Source organism: Hemicordylus capensis, chromosome 4 (genome assembly GCF_027244095.1).
Source record: "Hemicordylus capensis ecotype Gifberg chromosome 4, rHemCap1.1.pri, whole genome shotgun sequence".
Lineage (NCBI taxonomy): Eukaryota > Metazoa > Chordata > Lepidosauria > Squamata > Cordylidae > Hemicordylus > Hemicordylus capensis.
This window is the reverse complement of record NC_069660.1, coordinates 124619869-124639893: the sequence shown is the minus strand read 5'-3', so window position 1 is coordinate 124639893 and position 20025 is coordinate 124619869. Positions and strand designations below refer to the sequence as shown.

The following is a 20025-nucleotide window of genomic DNA, read 5'->3' as shown; positions in this document are numbered from 1 at the left end:
ATGCCTCTGTTGCTTCCTCTCAGCCAGAGTCTGAGGAGGAGCTGGAACAGTAGTGGATGAGTATAGTTGATAGCACAGGTTTCTGCCTGCAAAGCAAGTAAGCTGACAACTAAAGACATTCTCAATCACCATGGAGGGAAATACTGGAAGGACTCAGGACAGGGATTTCTTTGTGAATCCTTGGAGGTGAAGTTGCAGTACATTGCATTAAAATGTAATTGCATTAAGAGCTCCAATGAGCTCTTACATGTCACACTTTATCTTCACAGCAACCCTGTGAGGTAGATTAGACTGAGAAAAAATGAGAGGCCCACGGTCATCCAGTGAGCTCCAAGGACGAGTGAGGCACTGCGTTGCAGTGGTTCCGGTCCTTTCTTGAGGGGAGGGTCCAGAAGGTGGTGCTGGGGGACTACTGCTCGGCCCCGTGGCCATTGGCCTGTGGGGTCCCGCAGGGTTCGGTCTTGTCCCCCATGCTGTTTAACATCTACATGAAGCCGCTGGGAGAGGTCATCCGGGGATTTGGACTGAGTTGTCAGCAATATGCGGATGACACTCAGCTCTATCTCTCCTTGTCACCGGATCCTAGGGAGGCGGTGGATGTCCTGAATCAGGGGCTGGAGGCCATGATGGGTTGGATGTGGGCTAACAAACTGAAATTGAATCCGGATAAGACGGAGGTACTGTTGGTCAGTAGGAGAGCCAATCGGGATGAGGAGATTTTACCGGTTCTGGATGGGGTTGCACTCCCCTTGAAGGAGCAAGTACGCAGCTTGGGGGTACTACTGGACCTGGTTCTGCTTTTGGAAGCTCAGGTGGAGGCGGTGGCCAGGAGTGCCTTTGCATGGCTTCGGCTGGTGCGCCAGCTGCGTCCCTTTCTCAAGAAGGCAGATCTGGCCACGGTTACCCACGCCTTAGTCACGTCACGGCTGGATTACTGTAACGCACTCTAAGTGGGGCTGCCCTTGAAGAATATCCAGAAACTGCAGCTAGTGCAAAACACGGCAGCGAGGGTTTTATCCGGAGCTGCCTGTTGGGAACATATCACCCCCATTTTGAAAGAGCTGCACTGGCTACCGGTTCGTTTCCGGGTCCAATTCAAGGTGCTGGTTTTGACCTTTAAAGCCCTAAACGGTTTGGGCCCGGGGTATTTGAGGGACCGCCTGCTCCCAAGGGTTGCTGCCCGCTTGACGAGGACATCTGAGGGGGCCCTGCTCCGGGTGCCGACAATGAGAGAGGCCTGGCTGTTGTGCACTCGGGACAGGACCTTCTCTGTTGCTGCCCCCAGACTCTGGAATGCTCTCCCAGTGGCCATTCGTTCCTCAGACTCCATCACAGCTTTTAGAAAGCTTGTAAAGACTTGGCTTTTTACCCAGGTTTTTACATAATCGTTTTTACTGCTGCTGTGGGTGTTTTTATCTGTTGTATTGTTTTATGCCTGTTTTTATATGTGTTTATACTTTTAGCATGATTTTTTATTGTGTTTTTATTGTATGTTTTTAACTTTTGTAAACCGCCTTGGGGTTATTTTTTAATGAAAGGCGGTATAAAAATGCATAAATAAATAAATAAACAAACAAACAAACAAACTCTGGCCTCACCAGTTCTAGTCTGACACTAACCACCACAACACATTACCTAAGGATCTCTTTTCTTTGTTTTGCATTTTGTTGAAATCACTGCAGGTATTACTTTATGCCAGGGATGGCCAGCTTCTGTATTTTCTGGGACCACTCTATTCTCTAGAAAGTAATCTGGGACACAGAAGTGTATAGACTGATCTTGTAATGGGTCAAAATCTATAAACTCAGTTAACTTAAATGGCTTTTGGCATACTGATGGAACTGTTGTGACTGCTTTAATAGATGTCAAGATCGTGACTCACCAGGACCTGATTTAGTCAACCCACTTCTGGACAATTTACCAGGGCATGGTAAATTGTGATTTCTACATATATTGAAGTGTTTGTGAGATAGAATAAAAAGAAGGGTATACTAATGCCAGCGGCGGAGCGGGACTGTTGACGGCCCGTGTGTGGTCGTAGCGGCCGCCCCACTGTCCTCGCCCCCTGCATTTGACATCAGACGTGGGCTAGCCACGCCCCCCGCATCTGACGTCAGACACGGGGGCGGGGTCTGGCTCCCAAACGGAGCCTTGAGTTGGCGCGGCCCCTTCGGGAGTTAAACTAAGGCTGCCGCTGCTTTCAGCAGGCAGCCAAGCAGCTGTGCGGCCCCTTCAGGAGCTACTTAAGCTGGCACTGCATTCGCAGCACAGCCAGGAGCAGCTCTTCCCTGCCTTAGCAGCGGGGGCCCCGCTTGGGAGCTAAACTAGCCCCCCGTGTCTGACTTCAGATGCGGGGAGAGTGTTGGGGCCGTGAAGCGCGGCCCCTGATTGGGAATGGCTTGGGTTCTTTGAACCCATTCGCCCAATGATAGCTCTGCCCCTAACTAATACACCATCACAAAATGAAAATTGCCACAGTTTTTGTCAAAATAAAAAATAAATGCCATTATGTTTCAAATCTCACCCTTCAACAGGCTGAGATTAACTACACATGTCATTAATTATACAAATATATAAATTATAGTTGGCTGTCTCTAGAGACCTTGTATTGCAGACAATTTCTTAAGAAGTTTTGGAAATGTATAAGAATTGATATAGACAAAGGGTAAGGTATATGGATTTATCAATTACTTCTACAATAAATACTTAACTTTTTACTGATGAATGGTTTTTTTTCTTGTGCTGAGTATTTACGAGATAACATCAATGTGCCAAAAATCCACTGACGTCACCAGTAGCAGAGCTTTGATTAGATTTGCAATCCTTCAGAAGTAAGTCTCCGAGTTCAATGGGATTTATTATTTATTTATTTATTCAGTTTTTATACCGCCCTTCCAAAATGGCTCAGGGCAGTTTACAAATAAAACAAAACAGTTAAATCAACAATTAAAACAAATATTTTAAAATACCATAAAACACCAGTTAAACAATAAAGACAGTTTTAAAACCCTGAAAAACCAGGTATGTTAAAACCCTTTATAACAATTTAAAAACCCTGGAAGGCCAAGCCAAACAGGGCTCTCCTAAAAGCCAAAAAAGAGTTCAAATTGCGGATTTCTGCAGGGAGTGCATTCCACAGTCTAGGAGCAGCTACAGAGAAGGCCTGCCTCTGCGTCACCACCAGACGTATTGGTGGTAACTGGAGACGGACCTCCTCAGATGACCTTAACATGCAGTGGGGATCATACGGAAGAAAGTGCTCTCTAAGATAACCCGGACATAAGCCATTCAGGGCTTTAAAGGTAATAACCAGCACTCTGTATTTTGCCCGGAAACATATCAGCAACCAGTGCAGCTGTTTCAAAACAGGCATAATACGGTCTCTCCGAGTTGCCTCGGAGACCAGTTTGTTTGCCGCATTTTGAACTAACTGAAGTTTCCAAACTATGTACAAAGGCAGTCCCACATAGAGCGCATTGCAGTAGTCAAGCCTGGAGGTTACCAGCTGGTGCACCACCTTGAAGGTCGTCCTCTTCAAGGAATGGACACAGCTGTCGAATCAGTCGAAGCTGATAGAAAGCACTCCTGGCCATGGCCTCTACTGAGATATCAGGGTGAGGCCTGGGTCCAGTAGTACTCCCAAGCTGCGTACCTGCTCCTTCCAGGGGAGTATAAGCCCATCCAGCACAGGGAGATCTAACTCATCCCTCAGATTCTGAGTCCCTACAATGAGCACCTCTGTCTTGTTTGGATTCAGCTTCAATTTTTTATACCTCATCCAGCCCATTACTGCCTGTAGACTGGCATTTAGGGAATTTCCTGATGATGCAAATGAAAAGGAGAAGTAGATTTGGGTGTCATCAGCATACTGATAACACCCAGCACCAAATCTCCTGATGACCTCACCCAGTGGTTTCATGCAGATATTAAAAAGCATTGATGACAGAATGGAGCCCTGGGGGACTCAATATAACAGCTCCTGTTTTGAGGAGCAACTGATGCCAAGCTCCACCATCTGGGATCTACCCTAGAGATAGGAGCAGAACCACTGCAAAGCAGTGCCTCCTATCCCCAGTTCCCCTAGGTGACCCAGAAGCATACAATGGTCGATGGTATCGAATGCCACCGAGAAATCGAAGAGAACCAACAGAGTCACACTCCCTCTGTCGAATCCCCGGTAAAGGTCATCCATCAGGCCGACCAAGGCTGTCTCAACCCCATAGCCCGTTCTAAAGCCAGTTTGAAATGGGTCTAGATAATCAGTTTCCTTCAAGGCCACCTGGAGCTGACCAGCACTTATTTACTCCCTAATAAGTGCATTTAGGATTACAGCCTTAGTTAGGACTATGCAGAATTGCATTAGGATTTATTTTTCAGTGGTGTATGCAGCATGGACTATAATAACAGTTTGATTATAATCATCACAGATAATAGCTGTTCATTTTAGACCTATTAGATAATGCAGTATACACATAAAATAAACAACAGCAGCAAGACAGACTTGGCTATTGATCTTGCTTATGCAGTAGAAAAACAGTGAAAGCAAATGTTATGTGAACTAACAAAAAGAGAGGAAAAGCAAACAGGGAGTTTTACCAGAACTCTGGAAAGCCATGGAGAAGCAGCATAAGTGGTTTACCCCTCTCTCCAGCAGCCACATAGTGGAATCTTAACCCAGAATCCTGGAAGAGAAAGAAAAGACAAGCTGTGGGATTTTAAAAAATATTTACAGGGAATGTTAAGATATTTAATAAGAACTTTGTTCATTTGACAGATTGAATTTAGGACTTAATCAAGTGTCACACTGATTAGTCCAGAAGTACACAACTTCTCTGTATCAGCAAGGCCCTGAATGTACTATCATGTTTTGTTTCTCCTTGCTCCCTCTCCTTTCTGCTCATTTTTTTAAAAAATTGATTTTGGCTGTGTTGTCTGGTTTTGGCAGCATCTTGCTGAACGTGCCGTGATGGGTATTTACTAGGGCTGCAAAATTTAACCAATTAAAAATATTTGATAAATTCAAGTGCCAACTAACTGGGCAATTTTTTTTAAAAAAAACACATAGTTAATTAATTTGAATGTAAATACTTACAAAGTGTTTTCTTAGAAGAGACAGCTCCTTCTCTCTCACACAGGAGGGAATGCCTCTTCTAAGATGGTGCTTGCTGAGGCGCTTCTAAAAACAAAGAATGCTTTTCTCTTCCAAACTTTGTTTTATTTGTATGCAAATTTATATTATAAAAACTCATGCTGACAGATTTCTTTAATCAAATAGCCCTAGAACTCACACTAGACTTCCCATCCCATGACAGAGCTGTGCAAACCTACTTATGAGCATACATACCATATTGTGGTCCCAGGACACAGTCACCTGGCTGAACCTAAGCAAGTCCAGGTCTGGTTAGTGCCTGGATGAACAAATGCCTTGGAACTGCATAAATGCTGGCTTGAGTTCCATGATGAAAGAAATGTGGAATGTGTAATAAATAGAAAGGTGGGATATGTAATAAATAATAGCTATCCCAGTCTCCAAGTGTGTGTTCTGTACATCTTGGCAGAATGTTCTATAGCCACTTTTTTTTTAAATGAACTCTCATATTGTTGCTAAAAATATGCTTTTGTGGAAATTCATCTGAGATGCCTTTCTGAGCACCTTCAACTTTGCTTCTTGCGCTATTTCCACAAATGTGTCTTATGGAAATGCATCTGCGTACCTCTGAGGAGGAACACAAGGAACAGAGGAGGGGAAATAAAAATTGAGACTGCCTACTTCCTTGTGCCATTTTAAAAGATTCAACATGAACTTTAAAAGACTGTGCAGGATGATTCTTGGTTCATCCAGGAGCAGCAGATTACAGCACATCATCCAGAAAATGAGGTAATTGGAACTGGTAATGAAATTTGGTGTGAACACCTGCCTTCTATCCACCTATCAAGAATAACAGATTGGGTGTGTACATACCCTAGATCAGTCGATACAAGAGCAGGGGGTAGTCTCTGTAACATTCCACAGTAGTCCTACTGGGCCATGGTTAAGTGCTTCCTCAACCACCAAGTTAGTTCTCATATTATTTCAGAACAACAAACAAGCTCTCTGCTGAGACTGCTAATAAGGACACCAGCCAGGCACTGTGGATCCTTGTCTATTAGTAACTACCTTGAGAGCCTCCATTCATTTCATGCTTGACATCAGACAGCTGTGAGAGGCTGACACTCAGCTGCAGTGCAAGAATATGTCATGGGATTTTGCTATGGATAAATGAAGTTTATGTGGCTACCTTCTGCTTCCTCGTTATTTTCAGGAACATAAATTACTCTCCTGGTAAAATCTGTAAGTTACTTTTAACTAAGGTTTAGCTAAATGACAAATCTAAGTCATGGCCTCTACCAACTGATGACCTGTGAATGTGCTACAAATTCTGTTAAAGATGCCTACATAGTCATTCCTTCACAGAACTATACTTCCCAATTTTCTTTGTGGTAAAACCATGATTGTTAATCCAGTTTAAGTTGTGGGTGTAGACTCACTCATAATTTCACATTATACATTTCTTATATTGATTTTATACATTGATTAAATCTAATAATATTATACATGTGAAGTGATACGTCCTCAAGTCCTTTAATATACTCTTTTAAGACATGGAATACGCTGCTTTCAAGAAATGTTTACCTAGTAGTCACTTGGTAATTTCCGATCCAAGCTAAAGGGTTATAAATCAACATAAAAAACCTGAAAGGTTAAAATAAACACTGTTTTTTTTACAAATTATTACATAAATACATAATTTAGCTTTCCTTGAAAGAGAGAAGACTACTATGAATGTATGTACATATAATCACTCCAATCCAGCAACTTCTTATCAGTGTGATAGGAAAAACTTCAATGTACAGACAGAACTTATCCAAGCCTGGCTCTACTTAGCCAAAGAGTTCATTATGAAAATGGTAACTCACTGGTGGTATTTTGAATGGGCAAAGGGTGTGTATGTGTGTGTGTGCACACATGTGAGTGTGTGCAGATAATGTTTAGCAAGGAAATCCAACAGGAAAAGAGTTAAGCAAACTTCCAGGAATGCAGCCAACCAAAACTTAAACAGAGTCCAGGAATCCATCCAATAAACGACAGGTTAATCAAGTGTCAACAAAGAAATAAAGTGAAAGTGGCTATGGTCCACAGAAGAATGTTGGGACAACTGTATTCTTGAGATTGTCTTGTCCACCTTTATAGCGCCTGAACTTAGATATGAATTGCATCTCTCCCTATTAGTGACAGAAGGCCCTGATACAGCATCCATTCATTCGTGATCCAGATGACAACAATCAATTGCACCATTGTCCACTTTGGACTACTTCCTATTGGGCTTTACAGCACTGCCTTGTTGTAGGTTGGGTTCGGTTGAATTTTTGAACTAGGTCATGGAGAATATAGAATCTTGAGTATCAGAGAGTAATAACTCTAGGTGTCTTGTGGCATAGTCAGAGGCTCAAGCAAGCAATTCAGAGGTGAGTTCCTGCCACAGGAAACTTGAATCTCTATTTCATGAGGATGTGGAACCACATCCTGCCTGGTCTTAAGGCTGCGTATGGACATACATTATTTCAGCAGTCAAGACTGTTTGGAAGCATGATCATGGTGAACAACCTTCTTGTGGAAATCAAGCTTAGAAAAACTGGTTCTGCCGGTTTGCAGCACGAACTGACTGTGCAGAGTGCCGACTGACTGGCACCTGCATGTCAAAATCTCCCCATTCCCCAAACCTCTTAATTTTCCTTTCATTAAAAAGCTAAATTGACAAACAGTCAGATGAATGAACACTGAAGCAACGCTAACCTCTTTAAGGTATACACTTTGCCTGAAGCACTGGGGAAAAGTTGCAACATATAAAGTGGTATATAATATTCGTAGTAATAGCTGTGGATAAAGAATCAACAATCGAAGTCCTCAGCAGCTGCTCATGTGATGGTTCTCTGGAGGTCACCAACATCAGGCAGCAGGATCCAGTACTAGAGGGTGTTGGGAGGCAATAGCGGAGACATGGGGGTTGTTAACTCAGTACTGTGTGCTGGTACATGGCTGTTGAGTGGCTAATTAGTGGCACAGCAGAACAAACCATGACAATTTCTACTTGAAAGATGATTTAACAGGGGGATTGATTGGCAGACTGGGAGTAGGAGGCAGCCTTTGGAGCTGGCAGACCTTTGCAGGGGTTCTCCCTCATCTTGCACAACTCTTTTGACTTCAAAGGCCTGCCTCTCATTTCATTGGTGGAAGCAGATCCACTTGCACATTGCTTTGCGTGGGGCTCCATATTGGGTCATGTGATCTGAATTTTCAAAATAATTACTTACATGATCCACTGGGGTAATCTATCACTGTATATGACTCATTTTTAACCTCTTGAATTTTAAATGTTCATGAAAATAACTTTTTGTTCAATAATCCAGATCAGCTCTTTATGGTTTTATAGACTTAACATAGATTTATTGGAATTTTCATTTTAGTAATTGATAGTACACACAATTTATTTCTATTGTAGTTAAGAGCATATCATACTGAATTCATTAACTGACTGGATGTGTAATTTAATTAAACACACTAACAGCTGCTTATATTTAATCACTTTATACTGTTTTGTTATACTGCAGTACTGCTAATTCATTTTCTCTCAGATAATTTTTAACCACACAGTAGAAGTGATTAAGTGCATTCGGAAACTCTCTAAGCTTCATACTGTTGGCAATTTTCTCTTTCAGTGTTTAATATGGTATACGTGTGTGAAATTCTTACAAGGTGGTCTTTATAATCAGCACTTCAGGGCATTTCCACCACATTCAAGCTCCAGTCAATAAACGACAAGGCAATCTACTAAACCTAATTTTACTGGAAGCATTTGCACCTATCTTTCTAGCAGTTTTTCTCCACACAGAATGGCCAAATGCATAGAAGTATATGGTTCCTGTACCATTAAGGGCATAATGACATTTTATGCATAACACACTACCCAAACTGGCTTCCCCATGTCAGGTTATCCTCTCTCTCCTCACCCCAGCAGTGCTGCTTAGAACCAGTGACAGTACAAGACCTCAGCATGCCTGAAGCAGGACACCAAATGCCATCTCTCCCCACAAGCTTCCTTTTTTGCTTGTGGCGGCAAACAGTCACCACTTCACTAAACATGCCACGCTTCACCAAACATGCATGCAGACAAAAACACAAACACCCCTCCTGGCCCAGTGAGTACCCTTCTACCTTCCTTGTGCTGGACTAGTAATGAAATTGGAAGGGAATGGAAGAGGAAATTATGAAAGGACAATAGAGCACAGGAGATGCACTAAGTGCATAATATGTACTGCGCTTTGCAGAAAGCACTGGAGATGATTCATAAGAGTGTCTTCGGTACCCTACTGCCCATTTCAGGTGCTACTGAAACTAGTGAGCATGTTCTTTTTCATTGTCCCTCTTACAAAGAACAGCGGGGGGCCCCTTCTTGGCACGTACCTGTTGGCGGTTGCACAATGTCCAAAGAGGGCTTTTATCATGATGTCATCAAGTCAGGCATTTCCTCACCTCTACCAGCACCAGCCAATGACATGGCTCATTTATTTTCCTCATGTATCTATCTATTTAGATTTTAAATCTTCAGGCAGGATTTTACCATGGTTAATTTTATACTTACATAGTTACCCCTGCTAACTGAGCCAAGACACACCTTTTAAAGTGGCAATTCTCCTATATTTAGCAGGGGGAGAGCAACTTGCTCTATCCAGCCCCAGCACAGCACCCTTCCAGTGGCAGGGGACAGGGGACCATCTTATTTATGTATTATTTATTTTTCTATATAAACCACATTGAGAACTTTGGTTGAAGAGCAGTATATAAATATTCATAATAGTAGTATGCAAGGTGATGATATCACATCATGCCATTAATGATCTTACAAGGGGCAGCTCTTTTCTGTGAGTGGTTGAGGTGATTGCCTCAAGTAGCGGATTTCCGGGGTGCCAGCAGGGCAGCAAGATGTGTCCCTGCTGCAACAACTGCCTTTCTCTACTGCCTCCCATTGGAGCAGCTCAGAACTTAGTGGTAGCACAGCCACCACTCAGCAAAGAAAGGAGCACACAGTCCTCTGCTGCCGCTGCTGCTGCCACCTCCTCCTCTTAGCTCAGTATACATGCTCCTGCCTCCTTCACACCAGGGAGTAATGAGAAGGGGAAGGAAGCAAACAAGGAAAAGGGGGCAGTGGCGGCAGCAGCAGCAGGAGTATTAGTAGAAGAAGAAATAACTTTATTTCAGTACATGACCAGGGTGGGAAGGGGAAACCAATGGTATACATATCTATTATAACTTAAAATTAACATATAATTAAAAATACCCACTAGTCCATAACCACCAACTAAATCATAGTATCCAACTAATCAGTAATATCCAGCTAAAACATATCTTGTCTGATCTTACAAACTTCACCACAAAATTTCACAACCTTAGGCTAAATTTCCATATTTACACCAGAATGTAACAAGGTAACATAAAAATACTAATACAATGAATATTTATATACCGCTTTTCAACAAATTTAGATAATTACAAGGGTCGCTTATTGCTCCATTTATAGCTTTATATCCTGGATGTTCAGAATTTCTGTTCCCTGGTGATGGATAGATTAGATAATATGGTAATTTATATGCCATTTTCCTGCAAAAAAATAATAAAATAAATTCAAAAGCAACTGCAACACACAGAATGGAACCACAGCAACAATATCAAAATAGTATCAACATTTCAATAAATAACAAGGTCTTCTTGTGCACTGGGCGTTTCCCAGATTACATACTGCCACGTGTCCCATAAGTTCCCCTCCGTATTGCCAGTGTTTTGACCTCGCACTCGCTGTGCTGTCAGCAGGGTGCCATCCATATTTCTGATGCTTTGTTTTGAATTTTAATGATGCGTTATGGCTCTATAACATGGTAATCACGTTGCAGGAAAGTAGATGTATTTTTCCATGACAGGGAGGCTTGCAATGGAGTTTATGCGTTGCAGCTTGTTGCAGTATGGACAGTTCTTTGCCCCTCCCGCCCCCTCAGCACGGGGAGAGAAACAGGCAGAGAGAAATCTTGGTTTTTCCCTCCTTTCCTCCCCACAGATCCCAAACCTCACACACCTCCCTCCTCCTCTGCTTGCTTCCAATATAACTTGAGCTTGTCAACACAGAAGGGGAGGGGGCAGGAGGAGATCAGAGGTGTTTTGTTATTCTTATTTTTCTTTTGTGCATTCCTCTTTTAATTTGCTACTTTGGCCAGAGACTCATACTAGTGCAGCTGAGCAGATTTCTGAATCCAACCCTTTCTCGTGCACTTTTTACTGAAGAGGAAGCCCATTGAACTAAATCATTTACTTCTGTGCAATCCCACTTGCTTATTGCAAGGCAAAGGGCAGGGAGCGAGAACAGTCACTTACTTAAAAGGAAGCCCATTGAATTGAATCATGATTCATTTACTTCTGTGAAATCCCACAGCCCTCACTGGAGGAGCAACCCCTCCCCTCCGCCACCTCCCTCCTATTTGTTTATTACTCTGGAGGCACACCATTTCCTGTCTTTTCCCCTTCTTCGCTCGCCATAAGATTCCCTTTCGCTCCCCTCCACAAGCTGTTCCCTTGTTTTGTCACTCCAAAAGATCTCCTCATGCACCCGACTTCCCCTTTTCTTTTCTTTTTAATTCCATCCTCCCCCCCCCCGTTATTCCTTGCACAAAACAGGAATGATGCAAAACAAAGTTAGATGGTTTTTTAAATGGCACTTCCCCTGCTGGCAGATTTGTGCAAGGCAGCCAAGAAGTTGGTTTTTTAAAAAAAGAAATTCATTTCACCACCCACCCCGCAACTCCATTGGCCAAAATGGAGCAGGAGGAGGGGCAGATAAACAAGTTTCAAGAAGAATATGGACAGTTCTGCCTTGAAAACACCATCGCAATTGTCAGAAAATATGAATGGCCAGCCTACAATGAAGCACTGAATAATGCTTTACTCTAGGTTTTAAACCACTGCACTATTCTGTCACATTTTGCAATGCTTTGCCCATTGCAAATCTCGTAGTCTGAAAAACACCCTGGAGAAGTATACATCAACTAGGCTCTTTTGTCCCCCAAGGAGTGGGGAGGACCTCTGCTGTCTTCTCATCAAAAATCTAACATGTATCTATAATACATAGAGAGAGTGAGAAAGAGAGACTGAATTTTGCACTGTTGCCTTTAACTCAGTACTTGCAAAACCTTTCTGCAATGACTAATGTGGCTTTGAATTAGTTCCCTGATGAAAGCCCTAAGACTTTTTTTGTTTTAAATGAACTCAACCAATGGTTGAGTTTATTTGTAAATCACCTCAACTCCCTTTAAATGCATTGCCTGGAGTGTGCATATATTAGTCGTCCTAATGGTTATCTTCTCTAGGTATGTTTAAAGGCTAGAATGTCAGACCACTAATGATATTTGCCGTGTACTCGATTCCTCAGGGGTCACCCTGATAAGACTCTGTGGTTTCAGCACACCAACATTTAACCGTGAGGTCAAATCCAAGCCAAACAAAACGCCACCCAATACAGAGCAGAGAACCCACAGACTCCGATATGCTGCCAGCCACTGGCGGCGGCGGCGGCGGCAGCTCCCAGCCCACCCTCTTCGAGACCTCCCCCAATATCAGTGGTGCACACAGAATAGAGAGTCGTGCGCACACATCAATTCGCATGAGTGGAGAAACCCATGACCCCTCTCCTTTCATTGGCTGTTTGTAACCTACATTCTGCGTTGTTTTCTTTTCAGCAGCAGCCAAACAGCAGCCAAGAAGGGAGGCAAGAAAGGCTGTGGAGGGGGTCGTAGAAATGGAGGGGGAGGAAAACAAACAAACAAGGCAGGCCGTGCGGCAGGCCCCCACCGCCTTCTGCCTGTCCGCGTTTTACAGAAAAAGCACCATTGCCCCTCCGCACGCTGACAGCCGAAGACAGGCTCCCCTCCCTCCGCCGCCTCCCTGCCCAGTCACGCCACATGTTCGTTCGGGGTCGTCGCCCCTCCAGAAAGCGTTACCTTGATTCTGACGTAGCAGTGCGTCCCCAAGGAGGGGTCGTTGAGGCAGCCTGGCGGGTTCTCCCGGATCAGCCACTGGAAGGTCTTGCCCGGCCTCGTCCCGAGGCTCCACAAAAGTTTCAGCACCTCCAGGCAGGCGCACAGCCCGCAGTAGCTGTACACCAGAGCCCAGAAGACCAGAGAGCGGATTGGCACCATGAGCCTGTCGGGGATGCACAGCCGGGGAGAAGCCGGGGCTCTCGCCATCCAACAGCAAGGGCGGCGCGGCAGCTGCTCCGCTTCCCGAGCCTTCTTCCTCCCCCCTCAGCGACGGCGAGATGGGCTCTGCCGGCAGGAGGGCAGCGCGGAGGCAGAAATCAACAACATCGTCGCAGCCGCCGCCGCCACCGCGTGAATGGAGGCGCGCGCGCACACACAGAAGAACACCAGAGCTGGAGGGAAGAAGCGGCAAGCACAGGCGGCCGCAGCACGGGGGAGGCAGCCCAGCAGCCACCGGGGAGCTGTTCAGGCCAGCCAGGAGCCGCCGGCGCGGCGTGCACACTGAGCCATTGCAGGCAAGCTGGCTGCGCGGGGCCATGGATGATGGGCAGCCCCCTCGCTTCTGTTTCAGACATCTAAGATGTAGGACACAGCTCACCTACCCACCCATAAATGCACTCTGTGCCCCGCTCGCTTTCCCCCCCACTGGCTGCGCCTAATCCAGTGTGCAGATTCTGGCAGCTTCTTCCCCCCTCTGACCCGCCTTTCGCTCTCTTGCAGTATTAAGGTCGATTCATACAGAATGCAGACAAGGTTGGCTGGGCAGCGTGGCGGGTGGAAAAGAGTGGCTCCCGCGGACAAGGGGATATAAACGCCCCTCTGAAAAGTAGTTGCCGCCCCCCCCCGCCCTTTCCGTTTCAGAAATCTGCTCGCTCACCCACTCTGCCCCTTCTGTGCCCCCCTCAATTTTGTTTCTGGCGCTGCAACTGAAAGCAAGGGCGAATCCAGGTTTGCCACCGAGCATACACTCATAACTGGCGCACACATAGGCACACCCTGCTCAACTGATGGCCACAAAATTGAGCAATAGCTTGCCTGTGTGAAAGGGGCTCAAGCCTGTAGCCAGACTAAGTTATGGGGGGCATCAAAAAAAGTATGGAGGAGCTTTTCTAACTTCCATCAGTGCAAGCAACATTCAGTTATAGAAAAAGTGTTTAAAAAACCCAATTGGGACAGAAATTTAGGCAGACAGGCCCACCCTAGCCCAGCACTCTCTGGTTACAGGTCTGGAAAGGGCCATTATAGATTTCAGTCCACAAATGGAACCAAGAACCAATGTGTAGTGTAGTGGTTAGAGTGTTGGACTAGGGAGAACCAAGTTCAGATCCCACATCAGGCATGAAGGCACAGGGTGACTTACATTAGCCAACCCCATAGGGTTGTTAGGACAAGGGGTAGGGAGACAGAAAGATGTCTGTTGTATGCTACCCCAAGGAACTTGAGGGAAATGAGTAAGTAATAGCATTAAGTCCACTAGACTGAGCCCTAGCCCGATTTTGCCTGATCGTGAGAATAGCCCCATTATATTTTGTTGTTAGGATACTAATTGTTTTAATTCATGACCTAAGACTGCTTATGTTCAGCAGCATCATGTTTCTTTTTCTTTATGTTACTTGTAGGACAGATTCACATCCACTTGATTCATCCACTTGATTGCTGCAACCAACACCTCTTGTCCAAGGCATACTAGAATTCTGTGAATTCTATTCACACAAAGCAGAACACAATAGCAAATTGTATTTATGTATGCTTTTATTTAAAGGGATTTTTAAGCTACAAAAAGGGATTTAAAGGGATTTTTAAGCAGTCAAATTTCCAGGTCATTTACAAAGGGGTGGTTGTGGAATAACAGAGCAATGCAATTACAATTTTAAAATACAAATGTCCAAAAAACAATTAAAACTGCAGTTCAAATTTTAAAAATCGGGGAGAATAACATGTATTTGCCTGGCACAAAAAGAATAATAAGATGCACACCAGGTAAGTCTCCCTGGGAAGGGAATTCCATAGGTGGAATTCAGCTAAGAAGATCCTCTCTCCTGTCACCACCTGCCCTACCTCAGATAATGGGGGCACTTTGCGGAAAGCCTATGAAGTTGATCTCAGGATATGGGCAGGTTGATGTGGAAGAAAAGATATACTGATTGAACCAGTAAACACAACAATACCGGTTACAATCCTATATGTGTTTCCAGAAGTGAAACAAATTTGGCAGAAGAATTCTTTTTAAAAAGAAAATAAAGTGAATTTGTTTGCAGGAAGTCAAATGTGTCCTTAGTAGTGCCTGTATCAATCATTTCTAAAATGGTTTGCTGACCCACCAATATAGGTTCTCTTAGATGATATTTTACCTCCTCACAGTAATACTGATGACCCTGCACTTGTGAACACCACTCTCTAATTTAGTGAGGTATCTCTGTTTGTGGTTCAGGCTTCATTTCATGAACAGATTTTCTAAAATAACAATCAGCTTTCATATGCCCCCTTTCCCCACATTTGAAGCATTTTGTATCACTGTCTTTTGTCCTTAGAAAAGGTTTCTGAACCCCAAACCTTTCATTGGTAAAAGGATTTTTCCTATTTATTTACTAGTTTTTCTGTTGAACCAGAGCAGTTTGACTTCCTGTTTACCTCAGATTTGCCATATCTAAAAGACGATTCTTCCCTATTAAGCACCAATTGATCAGCTAAGTTGCTCTCTGTTTCTGGTGCCAAATCTTATTTTTATTTTTACTGTTTCTGGTGCCAAAGATTTTATTTTTATTTACACTCTTGGTGTTGCTGAGAATCAAATTGAGCATTCACAATTAATTCAGCCATTTTATCCAGGGTGTCTACTCTTCTTCAACAAATGCAATAACTGGGTACCAATTCAATATAAGACTTCTGTGGTTTAGGCTGCAGTTTTCCTTAAAAATTCAGGTGCTATTTTAAATCTTTTGTATACAGCTTGTATATGATGTAGAACTCATATATGATGTAGCCTGTCCTCCATGAATCTGTCTAAGCCCTTTTTTAAAGCCATCACAGCTTCTGGCTATCACCACATCCCATAGCAAGGATTCCATAGATTAATTATGCACTGTGTGAAAACGTACTTCCGCTTGTCTGTCCTAAATTTCCCAACCTTCAGTTTCATGGGTGTTGGACTTCCTTGACAATTCTTCACTCACATATATGTTGAATTGGATCACATGATGGTCATGGCTACCCTGGTTCTAGTGTTGTGAGAGAGGGAGAACAATTTCTCTCTATCTACCCTCTCCACTCCATGCATAATTTTATACACTTAGATCACGTATCTCCTTAGTCGCCTCTTTTCCAAGGTGAAGAGCCCCAGATGCTGTAGCCTTGCCTCATAAGGAAAGTGCTCCTGGCCCCTGATCATTTTGGTTTCCCTCTTCTGCACCTTTTCCAGTTCTACAGTATCCTTCTTAAGATATGGTGACCAAAGCTGTACACAGTACTCAAGATGTGGCCGCACCATAGATTTGTATAAGGGCATTATAATATTAGAAGTTTTCTTTTCAATCCCCTTCCTAATGACTTCTAGCATGGAATTAGCTTTTTTCACAGCTGCCACGCACTGAGATGACACTTTCAATGAGCTGTCCACCACAACCCCAAGATCTCTCTCCTGGTCAGTCACCAACAGCTCAGATCCCGTTGGTGGGTTTTTGCCCCAATGTGCATCTCTTTACACTTGCCAGCATTGAACTGAATTTGCCACTTTGTCGCCCACTCACCCAGTTTGGAGAGATCTTTTTGGAGTTCCTCACGATCTGTTGTGGATTTCACTATCCTAAATAGTTTAGTGTCATCTGGAAATTTGGCCACTTCACTGGTCATCCCAACATCTAGATCGTTTATGAACAATTTAAAGAGCACTGGTCCCAGTATTGATCGCTGGGGGACCCCACTTCCTACCTACCTCCAGTGTGAAAACTGTCCATTTATTTATTCCTGTGCTCTGTTTCCTGTCCTTCAACCAGTTACCGATCCACACATGAACCTGTCTCCTTATTCCATGACTGCTAAGTTTACTCAAGAGCCTTTGATGGGGAACTTTATCAAAAGCTTTTTGGAAGTCTAAGTATACTGTGTCAATGAGATCACCTTTTATCCACATGCCTGTTGACTCTCTCAGAGAACTCAAAAAGGCTAGTGAAGCAAGACTTTCCCTTGCAGAAGCCATGCTGGTTCTCCTTCAACAAGGCCTGTGCTTCTTTATGCTTAACCATTTTGTCCTTAAGTATGTTTTCCAATAATTTACTCAGAACTGAAGTTAAGCTGATCGGCCAGTAATTTCCTGGATTCTCCCTGGATCCCTTCTTGAAAATTGGAGTCACTTTGGCTACTTTCCATTCCTCTTCTACAGAGCCTGATTGTAGGGATAAGTTATATATTTTTGCTAGGAGATTGGCAATTTCACATTTGAGTTCCTTCAGAACTCTTGGGTGGATGCCATCTGGCCCTGACTATTTGTTAATTTTTAGCTTTTTAAGAATGTTTAGAACATCCTCCCCTTGTCACATCAAATTCACCCAGTTCCTCAGCCACTAAACCTGAAAAACTCAATTCTGGAGAGGGTATATGGTCAGTGCCGTGAAGACAGATGCAAAGAACTCATTCAGCTTCTCTGCAATCTCCTTATCCTCCTGACTAATCCCTTTCACACCCTCATCATCGGAGGGCCCAACCGCCTCCCTGGCAGGTTTTCTACTTCTGATATATTTAAATAAGTTTTTGTTATTCCCCTTGACACTTCTAGCTATATGCTCCTCAAACTCTCTCTTTGCACCACTTACTGTGTCCTTGCATTTCTTTTGCCAGAGTTTATGTTCCTTCCTGTTTTCTTCATTTGGGCAAGACTTCCATTTTCTGAAGGAAGTCTTCTTCCCTTTTAAAGCTTTCTGGACTTGTTAGCCATGCTGGCATCCTCCTGGACTTGGTGGTACCTTTCCTCCTTCTTGGTATACATTCCAACTGTGCTTCTAGTACTGTGGTTTTAAATTAGTTCCATGCCTTCTGGAGTGATTTGACCCACCTGACTTTCCCTTTCAACTTTCTTTTTACCATTCCCCTCATTTTTGAGAAGTTTCCTCTTCTGAAGTCCAACACATCAGTGTTGGACTTCCTTGACAATTCTCCACTCACATACATGCTGAATTGGATCACACTATGGTCACTGCTACCCAATGGTTCTGCAATTCTGACATCTCGCACCAGATCCTGAGCACCACACGGGATTAAATTCAAAGTCACCATCTCTCTGGTTGGTTCCGTGACTAACTGTTCTAAGGCACAGTCATTTAGCACATCTAGAAATCTGGACACTCTGTCATTACCTGTATGTGAATTTACCCAGTCTATGTGTGGGTAGTTGAAGTCACCCATTATTACTGCCCTGTCTCTCTTTGACACCTCTCTTGTTTGTCCAACTCCAGGTCACTCTCAGCGCTTTGAGCCAGAGGGCGTTAGCACGTCCCTAGTAACACATTTCCTTTCAGTCCTTGTAATGTTAGCCATAATGATTCTGTGGAGGACTCTGGTCCACCTAGGTTTTCCAGCTTATTGGAATCTATCCCTTCTTTGATATACGGTGCCACTCCTCCCCCAACCCTCCCCTCCCTGACCCTTCTATAGAGTTTATATCCAGGAATAATTGTGTCCCACTGGTTCTCACCACTCCACCAGGTTTCTGTTACACCCACTATATCTATGTTTTCATTAGTAACCAAGTACTCTAGCTCACGCATCTTGGCTCGGAGGCTTCTGGCATGGGTATGCAGACCCCTATACGCCAGGTCCCTCACCAGGTGTTGGCATGTGCTTTCCCTCTTACCATCATTTGACCTATTTGGGAAGCTATCCTGTGTTTCCTTCTTGCTAAACTCCTGGCTCTACTCTGTCCTTTTCTGGTTATCTGGATTAGCAATTCATGGCAAATACAAACCAGATGGAACATAATGACCTCCAGACACAAAAAACAAACCTGAGATGGATAAAAGGCCAAGTGTGCTCAACCTTTTGTATAAGGAACTCTAACACGAGATGGGGGTCAGGCCGCCATTTTGAACATATCAAAATGAAGAACAAGCACACCTACAACAAAATGGAGGTTTGGGCCATATCCTCCACAAAAATAAAAAAAAGGATATTGTGGGGGCTGTGTCAAAGGCTTTGTAGAAGAAATCAAGACACACAACAATGGCTGCAGCATCTCCATGCTCTACTAAACTAGGAACTCGGTTGAAAAAGGAGGGGAGATTACTCTGGCATGACTTGTTCTTGACACATTCATGCTGGCTCCTATTAGTAATCACCAGATTCTTTCTTTCTGCAGTGCTCACAGTCTTCTGATAATATTTGCCCACTTAAACATTCAGCAAAACCAGGCAGTTACGTTTTAGAAGACTGTGTCACTTCAAGCTGCATGTGTGTGATTTGCGTGATCCTCCCCACGAAAGGTCACCACACAGAGGAAGATAACAATTTAGGGAAATGATTACATTGAACCAAGGGTTCACATCACCCCAGCCAATTGAGGAGTTCCCCCCACAATTTACTGTCCCCTCACCACCAAACTTAACAACCCATATCTACTCACAAAATGACTGCGTTGCTCGTCAAGCTTTCCCTCTGTCTGCACACCTGTGTTGGATCCTTCTCCCCAAAATGCTAGGTTTCCACACCCAGAAAGTTCCCTTAAAATTATTATTTTAAAATCCCATCTTCAACCTGCAGCCTGGATGCAGAGCTTTGCCACTGAATTGTGTGAGTGTATGAACCAGCCTCTCCTTTGGAGGATTTGGAGGGTAGGGCTGGCTCCCAGAGTGCTGCTAGGGCAGAATGAGCAATCCTGCTTCTCATGGATCCTGCCTCTTTGCAAAGCTTATCTTTGTG

The 20025-nt window shown here is 43.9% G+C and overlaps 1 protein-coding gene across 2 annotated transcripts in view; it reads right to left on the bottom strand.

Annotated features, from left to right (window-relative positions):
• The window catches only part of EPHX4 (epoxide hydrolase 4), a 49724-nt gene extending 35845 nt beyond the window's left edge, over positions 1–13879 (bottom strand). Inside the window, exons 1-3 of one of the 2 annotated variants that reach the window (XM_053248956.1) lie at positions 13081–13879; positions 5093–5176; positions 4597–4682 (exon numbers count right to left, since the gene is read on the bottom strand). In XM_053248956.1, coding sequence (XP_053104931.1) covers positions 4597–4682; positions 5093–5176; positions 13081–13326 — 416 coding nt within the window. In that variant the 5' untranslated portion in view covers positions 13327–13879. The remainder of the gene's footprint in view (positions 1–4596; positions 4683–5092; positions 5177–13080) is intronic. The other variant, XM_053248957.1, reaches the window with a different exon arrangement.
• Between the last annotated feature and the right edge of the window lie 6146 nt (positions 13880–20025).